Source organism: Anarrhichthys ocellatus, unplaced genomic scaffold (assembly GCF_004355925.1).
Source record: "Anarrhichthys ocellatus isolate YVR2014 unplaced genomic scaffold, GSC_Weel_1.0 scaffold42, whole genome shotgun sequence".
NCBI classification, from domain to species: Eukaryota; Metazoa; Chordata; class Actinopteri; order Perciformes; family Anarhichadidae; genus Anarrhichthys; species Anarrhichthys ocellatus.
The window spans coordinates 350,952-362,187 of NW_022280072.1; the positions used below are offsets into that span (position 1 = coordinate 350,952).

General features: G+C 40.6%; 2 protein-coding genes across 2 annotated transcripts; both read right to left on the reverse strand.

The window, feature by feature from the left end:
* Positions 1 to 3,884: 3,884 nt before the first annotated feature.
* LOC116394881 (duodenase-1) lies at positions 3,885 to 5,594 on the reverse strand. Its single transcript, XM_031868247.1, is given in 5 exon segments — positions 3,885 to 3,893; positions 4,590 to 4,817; positions 5,001 to 5,127; positions 5,373 to 5,534; positions 5,536 to 5,594. Coding segments are annotated over 5 exon segments (570 nt in total). The 5' UTR covers positions 5,580 to 5,594.
* A 2,745-nt stretch (positions 5,595 to 8,339) lies between these two features.
* On the reverse strand, positions 8,340 to 10,213 carry LOC116395013 (granzyme B(G,H)-like). Its single transcript, XM_031868500.1, has 5 exons — positions 10,056 to 10,213; positions 9,632 to 9,791; positions 9,286 to 9,418; positions 8,819 to 9,040; positions 8,340 to 8,718 (listed from the first exon to the last, which is right to left on the reverse strand). Exons 1-5 carry the CDS (start codon positions 10,111 to 10,113, stop codon positions 8,533 to 8,535), a joined length of 759 nt encoding a protein of 252 aa, XP_031724360.1. The 5' UTR covers positions 10,114 to 10,213; the 3' UTR covers positions 8,340 to 8,532.
* Between the last annotated feature and the right edge of the window lie 1,023 nt (positions 10,214 to 11,236).

An 11,236-nucleotide genomic window follows, 5' to 3' on the forward strand; every position in this document is an offset into this window, starting at 1 on the left:
TGTCGTTCCTCCTTCATTCCAGGAGTCGGGGATGAGACGTAGATCTCACCGCAGAGCAGCGATGCCGAGTATCACGGTGATGTAACTAAAGGAGGTTGTTGTGTAGAGTTTCCGCTCTTAATGTGCAGCTATGCTGAAACACGAAAAGTCCTCATCTTGCCTTTCTGCAACGTTTGTGGAAACTCTAAAAGCCCTAAACCTCATTTAGTGCGATAAATGTTCAACAAACCCCTTAAATACGTCCATCTACCCATTACTGCACAAAGTATAGGATTACCATTGAGCAGCGTTCATTTTAATTTAGTGGTACAAGATCTAAAAATCAGCTTATATTGCCCTTCAACACGACGCTCTACTGCTCCAATATGGTGAGAGATTTCATAGAGCTGTGTTATACAACCTTCTGCTTTGAGCTTAACTGAATATTTATACCCAAGTATCGAGCATAAGTATATGAAGTACAACCATGGACCACCACACCATCATTGAAGCAATATCCTCTCTTTTTGCATCCGATATGTTTCTGTTGCTATTTCTGGTTATTGGCTGCGGCGTATCAAACACTTTAGATACAATCGTTCCGTCCTCGTGCATTTGTGTCTAACCTGAGGCTTACATGAGGATGACTCTCCCTAGAGACTCCAAGGTTACGTCAAAGCCACTCACACATTTAAAAGTACATCCGGCACCAGGTTAGGACAAGCTGCACTCAGGTCATCATAACAAGCTGCTACACAGGAGGCACTCCTGAGCGAAAAAAAAGCACGAGTCAGGTCATTTGGTGATTGACAAAGAATTATTTTCTGAGGATGCAGCACTGCTAGAAATGACAAACAAGAGCTCTGCGACAATAAATGTATATTATGTCTTTATGCCGGCCTCCTTCATGCCCTGCAGCCTCTGCATTATTCAGTGAAGCCAGGATCTAGTGGCTATTAGAAGATGTACATCTCAAGAAGATTCTAAATTAGCTTCAACATTGAGTCATAGAGGTTGCTTCCTCATAGGAATGCAAAAGGAGACATTTATAACTTTCCAGATGGGTTTTCAGTGCTGCCTTTATGTAGGTTTTAATAGAAGACCATTATGAGCATGTAAATACAAATGGAAACTGCCTGATGGTGGTGCTAAAGGCAAGCTGATGCAGTCACCACATTCACAAAGTGTCTTCCACTTGTGAGCATCAATGTGTCCGAGGCACAATGAGACTTTAACTGTCACAGATGAACAAACGGCGGGTTGAATGCATTAGACTAGAACACCAATGTGCCTCACTGTTCCCTCTGGATCCAGATCATAAAACGTTAGGCCTGTTCCAGAACCCGATAGAAAACTGATAATTCACTCCTACAAATTCACACCACAAATGAGACCGTCTGGCTATACGACCGAACCAGAGAGAGGATAAAAGAGTGAGAATATTTGGTTATTCACTCCTAAATGTGCAACAGCTCACTCTCTCTCACACACACACACACACGCACACTATGAGTGTCTGGTGACGGCGCACCAGGATAGAGAGAAATACAAAATAGAGAAATATTGGTGTCAGCGCACCAGTGACTCATCAGACAGCAGACATACACAGAGCCAAAAACAGCCTATATTCGGCTGTACCGAATGTCATTTTTTTACAGTTTTGAGGTTTTTTAAATAAAACTTTGAATATCTGTCATCATATTTAATGCGTACGCGTACATAAGGTCTCATTTAGCCACTTGTTGGCAACCGCGTGTAAAAAGCTTCAGAATCACAAGAGGGGTATTTAATGACATGTTTTGTGTCGTAGAACAAAACGTTAAAATCTCTTACGCTTGTGTTCACCACAGACCTGATTTCAGGCTCCTAAAACAAAAACCCACTCAAAGAACCCCTTGACTTTGAGAGGAAGGGACCGGAAGTGCAAACAATTTGGAAATGTATTCCCGGGTTTTAGAACTCATTCCCACATGGGAGAAAGACCTGAGGGACAACTTCTCCCAAATTAATTTGCATTTTGAGTGATACAAGGTGTTCTTCTCGTTTTTGGAAACGTTGTAACAAAAGTCTGAATGTTTTTTAACCACGAGTGACTTTTGAACTGCAATGATTATACCTGCGTCTTGGTGTCCACATGCGTTTATCGTATTTTGTTTTTGTTGCATTTGATTTTGTTGTTTGTTTTGTACATGGACTCATGTGTCTGGAAAATAAAGTTGAACAACAATTCCTTCAGCACTCTTATGATTCGAACTTCAACGTTATAAATGAATTGTCTCTAAACATTCAGTACAGCCCTGTACGTTTATTGTATTTTAAAAGGAGGCACTTACTTTATTTGTAGACGTGGTCCATGCGCCTTTCCCTCTGGACAAAGATGTCAATGACTTTGTTGTTAAAGTCCTCCATGTTGGGTGTAATTCCTCAATTCCACAAGCCAAGGAGGAAAGTCTCTTCTGCTCCATCGATGCACTTTAATGCTGAATGTCCTCCACAGATGAGGGAGAAGGCAGTTAAAACCAGCTTCAAAAGTGTTGCAGCCTGCAGATTATTGTCTGTCAAAAAAAGGTAAGCAGCTGTGCAGGTGTCCATCCTTGGACTGTTTGTGAACAGAATAACCAAATCAGGCTTTAATCTAAACCAGATCAAATCATTGTGCATGTCTGGACAGGTTCTTCAGTTAGTTATCATCAAAATGAGCTACGCCAAGGAAATCCATCTCCTCCAGACCATCAGACCTGGCTTTGTACAGTCAGGTTGTCAAAAATGTGTTCCTTAGTTGTCCTCTTTTTGTCTGCCAACACATGCAAGAGTTCAACATATTGTTCATGACTGACATGGCTGCTGCTCTCCTCATTTAGCTCTAACTTGGCAAAACAAACAGGTAACATTTAAACGTGCTGGAGGAGAAGAGGACACGTGGAGAAGCTTGCTAGCCACATAGCCAGTCCTTTATTTTCGGTTGTTTTTAGGCCCTTCTGCCAGAACGTGCGCCAGGAAGCGAGAGGAAGTGGATGTCACGTGACGTGAGGCGGGGTCAAAAAGTCCTTTTCGCTTCGGAAGATTCCCACAACTGAGTGAAATGACCCGGAAGTGTCTGAGTGGCCGCCATGATAAGAGCAGTTTCTCCAAGGACATTTTTCCTTCCTTTCTTTGCTCCTTCAGCAAAGGACACACTGGAGCATCCTTTACCAAAGGAAAGAAGATAAAGCCGCCCCACAATTCCTTGCGGCGGCAACATTTAAAGTGACGCAACATTCGGCCGTCCATGTAAACAAACGATGTGCGCATTTTACACAGGTGTAACAATTATACTCATACAGTCATAAAGTAATGGGATTCATGTTCATGACAGTGACAACCATTTCGTTACATTTTATATGTCTTTATTTACTTCGAACAAGTAACAAATAAGTAAAAAAATAAAACAATAATAAATAAAATAGACAGTAAATATATATCTCAATAACAAGAAGCGTCAGTAAAAAAATAAATAGAATTCATAAAAATGATGAAGTATGAATATGAAGACGTTATTAATACATACAGCTATCATGTAATCTCAACATACATGTTTGGCTTTGGTGAGACAGAGACTACCCTGACCGCACATCCCCGATGCACACTGCCTCCCGTACAACACACTAGTCATAATAGTGGACATATGTGCAGTAAGCGGAATAATAAGAGTAAAGCAGCCTCATCAACAAAGTCAACACATATTTAATGAAGACATATTGTCCTTTATTAAAGGTCTAATTTGTTATTTTTTCTGATGTTTTTTATTTATTTGTATAGTTTAAGCATATGCTTCAGATACATGTGAAGTCGTAATCCAATAATGTGGCCTGATTTAATGCCTAAACTCATTTAATGCCCAAACAATGTCAAAATTAGAAACACAATTACATGATCTGTTAAACAGACAGAGACTTGATTAAGTTTAGAGTTCATGCATGAGAAGAGAGTTTCAGCTGTGACGTCAGTAAGTGGCACTCTTCCTGCTGCATCAATACACTTTGTTCACAAGGAGGCAGTGTTGTCTTTGTGTTGATTCAATTCAGAGAGGCACAAAGCAGCAATGTATTTAATGCATAGAATGTTGTATTTAAGAGCAGGATACAGTGTATAATATCAAGATATTACATCTATTAAGCAGCATTGAGTCTACATTTATTTGTTCAGCTTTTGTACTATACTGAATTTGAGTGCCATGAAAGGCCTTGAAGACCTGCATGGCATTGATTTAGATTTGCCTAAAATAATCTAAAGGTTATTCACAAAATAAATGTGGTTGTCCAGTTTGTAGCAGCCAAATAGCAGAAAACAGCTGTAACTTGAAAAAGCAACACATTTCATCGATCGATACTTTCAGTGATTTGACTCAACTTGCTAAACAAAAATGTAATTTGTATCGAACATCAAATAGGAAGTTGCGATATTAGCATCTCAATTATCAGCTGTGCAATTAAATGCAAACGGCGAATTCAAATGCCCTGGATTTGATCAATCAATCGTCTCATGCATCATGGCTTTTTCGATCCAGCTTGTGGAGTCGGGAATCTTAGTAAAATAAGTTAAATCATTTTCCTTATACAGAAAATACGTACTTCACCCGGTCCTGTCGCTCCCTCAGAGCAGTACATGTTGTCCAGAGCATATTTCTCGTTGTCACTAAGTGTGACAGTGACGTCCTGGAGTGTGAGAGACATTGACTTGTTGTTGGACCTCTCTGGTCTTCCCCAGCCGGAGACGAGACATGATTTCGGAGAGACATCATCTTTGTCTGCCAGAGCAATGGGTTTCACATTTTTGGTGAAATTTGCTTTGGAGCTCAACTTGAGAAACAGAGAGGGACGAAAAAGAATATATGTCAAATAAAAACATCAATCTGTAACATAATTGAATGCTCCTCTGGATTGATGCATAAAATAAAGTATTTGCTAATCACACGGGAAACAAAAGTTGGAAATCCCACATATTTCCCTACAAGTATGTTTTTAAATTATTTTTTCTTTTACCTTAAGAAGCATGATGTCATTTTTTTCATCGTGGAAGTCTTTATGTGGATATGCTTGCTTCACATTTAACTGCTGTACTCCATCTCGTTTATGGAAATTGTGAAGTCCTAGTAAGACGGTGTAGGACCTGAAATGAGAAAAGTGCAGAGAAGTTATGTGGGAGTATGGGGGGGTTCGTCAGAGCCCTGTATTCATTAAATTAAAAATATTAAAAGAATTTATTTCATAATTCACAACGCCGACATTAAGCATATTTTTTAGACTCAATGCAGGAGACTGGGCTGTTGTCGTTGTTGTTGAGATGAATCTCATCACGGGGCCCCAGGATTCACAGCCGATAATAGATGGAAGTTTGAAGTGTGTTGAACTCACTCGGCCTGGCAGTGGGCTGCAGTCATCACAAAATCCTCATTCAGAAGGAAGCCACAGCAGTAGCCAGTTTTACCATTGTCCTTGTGCATCTTCACAAGCGCCATGTATGGCCTGCTGTGCGGCACAGCCTCGTGACCTCCGATGACTTCCCCGGTATGAACTGGAAAAAAAAAGTATGAGAACTAGCAGCTCACAGTGGATAAGCATGGTGAGATCAGAGGCCAGCTGAGCTACTGAAAAGCAGTGGCTCACATCACTGACAGCTTCAGTCTTTAAGTACTTCCTGTATCAGGAAGAGAAGTGTTTTTTTATGAGTTTGAATATGCAAACGATGCGGCTTTAAACCACACATTTATTCACTTGCACTTGGGGAGCGTCCCCCATCACACTTAGCTGTCCACAGTTGCCCACCCAGTAACAACGGCCCAATTCTAATCCGGCCCCTAAACCCTCCAGAGTGTTTGTAGTCACATAACCATGATTTCGTAGCAGCGTCTTTCAGAACCTCAGCCTGTGGAGAAAAAAACCTCTCAAGCTTCTTTGGTGGCATTTCACTTTTTTCTAGACATCTTCTCGTTTTTAACTCTGATGTTTCATGAGCTGCTTGTTTTTTTTTTTTCAACAGACAAAATAATACACTTATATTGTCCCGTCCCAACCGAGGGGAACTGCTCCGATGGGTCCAGTGTTTATTTATTTTTGTTATTGATTCATCTATTTATTTATTGGACTTGGCCTGAATAAGCTGTGAGCCCTCCATTATTGGTAATATTTAATCAAAGTCTCCATTTCTATTCGTTGGAAGTACAATATTTATTTTCGGTACAGCAGGGTCTGATTCCAGTTTACTCTGGCTCTTGTGTATCTGTGTGTCACTTAGTCACATCCATTTGAAATGCTCTTGAACCGTTTATCTTGTTTGTAATCAACAGGAAGTTGAGATGAATATCATGAACCATTTCCTCTGTTGTGAGTTGTGAAAGAGCAGTACAGCTCCCTTTGGTTATCTCTCCCTTTATATTCATATTCAGAGACCTGAAGTGATGCCGGGGCCTTAACAGTCTCAAAGACCACGTCATTTTAGCATGCAGATTAGTTTATTGGAGTGGCAGGTTAGTGAATGAAGGGCCTGTTATAACAGCGTGCACTGGCGATACCGAGAGACTGACTACAGCATAGTGCTGGTGTTATTCCTGACCTAGACAGAACCTGACGAACATGTTGATGAAAGAAACCAGAAGCTTGTCATGACTTTTCTTGACTCTGGGAAAAAAACACCGTCTTTGGGAGGACGCACAGTGTCTTAGTCTGGAGTTTACATCATTTGTGATTGGTTCGAAAGGACTCGTATATAAATGCAGGTGTAAAAGCTGGATTCTTTGCTTTAGATAGAGTGGACAGTGTTGAGTTGATGAAGGAGATTGATCGGGTGAGGTGGTTTGATTTCGGTAAAAGGCGAAAGCTGGTGCAAGTTCCCTAGAACGTGCATGCTAATGCATGGCGTATGTTAAAGAGCTCTCTGGGACTAGTGCTGCTGCAGACGGATGGGCTGAAGGAGTTTAAAGAGTGGTTAGAGAGAAAGAGAGCTGTTGGCCATCAGAGGGAGACGTGTCTATCGCTCGGTGATGTGAAATGAAAGGCCCTTGTAGGTGTGACAGGTAATCTGTGGCCTTAAGACACATCAGTCAAAACGTAATGACCGGTGTCTGATTAAGTGTGTCTACTTAAGCTCCATTCAGACAGTGCTGAGTGCCTGTCCTGATCCACTCAATGCTGCCTGGCTGGACTTAGAATGGTTCATCATTGTGAGGCTCGCACCACGAGCAGACAAAGCAAGTTATACTTTGTGACGAGCAGTTGGGCCTTCTGAGGATCATAAAATTCTCAGTTTTGCAGCCCAGCTTTTGGTTTGGTTTCCGATTCACATGAACTACAGATGATGATTAAAACACATCCTCTGCCCGAGTTGCGATGCAGTAACATATCAACCGTTGCTTATCTCTTTAATTCTCTGGGGGATTTTATTTATGGTACATGTTTAGGGGCCAGAATCGCTGCATCGTGTTCCCCTTAGTTTCTTATTGAAGTATTGAATTTGACAATCACTTGACCTTTGGCCCTCGAGATCTCAGACTGGAAAGACATGTTAAAAGATGTATTCATTTGTACATTGTGACTCTAAATGATACTGGCTCACACTCAAAGGACAGTCAGGAAGACATGGGCCAATGCACAGGTAAGTTCAACCGACAAGGGCAAGTTATTATAATTGCCAGATTTGAAGTTAGATGTATGAACATGGAAGACAAGCGGTAACTTAAAGTGGGACAGATTTAGTCAGTGAAGTGTGATAAAAGCTTTTTATGCAATTAAAATGGGACCATTTGAACAAACCAGACCTTTCAGTTGACGACACATTTAGCAAAAATTAATAATTTTCACGATGTATTTAGACGGTGGTGCATTTTGCATATGAAGGTTTGTTTATGAGATATCGACTTGCATCTGTTTGACCAGCCATTGTTTCTGTCGCACTAAGGGACAAGGCCAGCAATACTGCAGCACAATTGAAGTGAAATAACGAGTAATCATATTCTGACATTGCTGGTAATCAACAAGCCTGTTCATGACATTTTAAGTGAGCTAACATGCAGCATTCATACACGTGTGTCATTTAAAGGGGAAGGTGCCCCCATTTCAAAATCAAAGGCAGAACTGCCGACCAAACAATCCCAACTCTTTGGCTCTTTGTGACTTCAGTAAGTGGAACTCTTCCTGCTGCATCGGTGCACTCTGTTCACAAGGAGGCAGTGTTGTCTTTGTGTTGATTCACGCTCAAACAGACAAGTGCACAGAGGTGCAAAGAGAACACGGTGAGAGAGCAACAGGTTATTGTTTCAAAAGATGGTACAAAACAAACTGTGTTCTCATTTGATCGAGTCAACAAGAAGATGCACAAAGCAGTCATTTATTTAATGCATAGAATGTTGTATTTAAGAGCAGGATACAGTATCTGACATCAATAGATATAAATCTGTGTAAAGCGAGGAAGTGCAGACTTTGGACACTCTCATTGCAATAGCATACGTTGTGATATTAGCATCTCAATTATCAGCTGCCCAATTTTATGCAAACAGTGAATTTAAATGCCGGGATTTGATCAATTAATCGTCACGTGCATCAGAGCTTTGGTCATGGTGGAATTGATCCAGCTTCTGTAGTAAGGAATCTTCATAAAACAATTGACTTTCGGGGCACCTAAGCGTGGATCGGATGGATCGGCCGCGAAGGACACCACACCGTACGCCTTTTCATCTTCACAGACCAGTGGGCCACCAGAGTCTCCCTGGAAGTACACACACACACACACAGTATGCAGCGATTGAATTGATTGTCATTGTTGACCAACGTTTGTTTGTCCATGTTATGTTACAGGAAATACGTACATGACCCACTCCTGTCTCTCCCATAGAGCAGTAGCAGTTGTGCTCAGCACACTGCTCGTCGTCAATAAGTGTGACATCGACCTCCATGAGTAGAGAAGAGATGTTTTGTGTCTTTGTTCTTCCCCAGCCGGACACTAGACATGGTTTTGGCAGAGAGACATCATCTTTGTCTGCCAGAGCAATGGGTTTCACATTTTTGGTGAACTTTGCCTTGGAGCTCAACTTGAGAAACAGAGAGGGAGAAACAACAAAAAAAGAATACACATAAGAGACTGAAATATTACTTTCAATGCTCTCATTTACCTGTTGTCGAATACATTCCCCGATTAGTTTTTGTTCAGTGACATGCATACTGTATTTGATTAATGTGTTCAATAGAGCTTTTGCAAATAACATAGTGATACATTTGTAATGGCTTAAATAGAGTAAAGCTTATTGATGCTTTTTAAATGCAAGGATGTTCTTACCTTGAGAAGCATTATGTCATTTCTGAAATCATTTGCATTGAAGTCTTCGTGTGGAAATGTTTGTGCCACAGATATACGCTTTTTTCCATTACTATTCTGGACATCGTGAACTCCTAGTAAGACTTCGTAGGACCTGAATTAAATGGAGAAAAAAACGTTATCCAAGAATAAAATTATAATTTTTCACAAAATAGAAATATTAAGACATGAATTTATGTCTCAATTATTGAAGCCATTATGAAACATATTTGCCAAATAATATAATTTATTGGTATCATTTAAATTGAGGTCTCAATGGGGCCCCAGGATTAGTAGGTAGGTAAAAGGTAAAGTGTGTTGAACTCACTCGGCTTTGCAGTGGGCTGCAGTCATCACAAAATCCTCATTCAGAAGGAAGCCACCGCAGTGGGTAAGTGTACCATTGTCCTTGTACATGTACAAAAGCACCATGTATGGCCTGCTGTGCGGCACAGCCACATGACCTCCAATGATTTCACCTGCATGAACTGTGGGATTTAAAAAAAACAAAAACATTTATTATGTACACCTGTACAAACTAATGCAATTCAATGCGATTATTCTGCCATAAAGTCTGCTTTCATGATGGCTACGTCTGCTTTATTTTATTATTGTTAGGTCTTATAATGTAGTCCAGTACAACACCACCTTTGACCTCGTGCATTGTTTGTCCCACAGTGTGGAATGTCGTTCTTCGTGACAACCTGAAGATATAATCAAACGTACAGCTGTGAAAACATTACAAAACTCACCTCGACCATCAAGAGTCAGCACAAGTATCGCTATTAGCAGCTCACAGTGGATGAACATGGTGAGATCAGAGTCCGGCTGAGCTACTGAAAAGCAGTGGCTCACATCACTGACAGCTTCAGTCTTTAAGTACTTCCTTTATCAGGAAGAGAAAGACGCGTTTGTGTGCTTTGCATTATGCAAACGATGTGGTTTTGAACCACATTTATGAGCAGAGTGTCTCAGTCAAATCCAGAACAGTTCGATTTTCTTAGTACAATTGGTGTAAAACTCATTTTAGTTCATGGGCCACATGCGGCCCAATTTGATCTCAAGTGGGCCGGACCAGTAAAACAATATACATAACCTATTTCCCTTTATTTTAGTGTTAATAAGTACATTTTAAAAATATTCACAAAAAAATGAACAATCCATTTACAACACACGTTGAGAGCTTGAGATGTCTCAACGATCTCTCGGCTATCACTGAAACAGAATTCTGTTTCCTCAAAAAGAATTCCTATATCTTCTCTGTTCTCAGTTCTCCTTGCAAGTTATTGTATATTTTTCGCCAAGATGAGTCAGATGGTGGCGCAGAATATTATATTCAAAGTATATCAAAGTTCAAGGTGCCATGTTTTTACTTTGTAAGGGTAGCTGCAGTATGCACTAAAAGTACAAAAGAAGAAGTATGCGATTTGGAACGCAGTGACTGTGTCGTCCTGCGTGAACAGTAGCCTACACTCGACAGAGTTGTGTCATGTAGCCTGAACGTGGGCTACTTGCGCAAGCCTCCATAGATGGCACGCGAGCTGCGAGCGCACAACCGCAAACGGCGTTTGTGCTCAACGCACTGTTCGTTGCAGTATTCTCTAAAACAAAATGTTCAGGGAAGAAGCAAGAAAACAATGAGTGTAACCGGCAAAATGCCATAAACCAGCCTCCACAATGTCTCCGACCTTTATACGAGCCCTGTAATGAAAGAAGACAAATATTAAATGTATTATCATGAAATAAAAGTTGAATATCTTGTAAATAATTTGATTTGATGGCAAATATAAGACCTCATGGTTTCTAAAGCATTTAAAAACATATTAGCCTTCTATATTAAATCCTCTGACAGATGTGTAGTTATTTTATCAGTCAACTATTTGACAGTCCTGTCTAGAGCTCCAATTGCGCGCAACTAGTTGCACAAACTCAG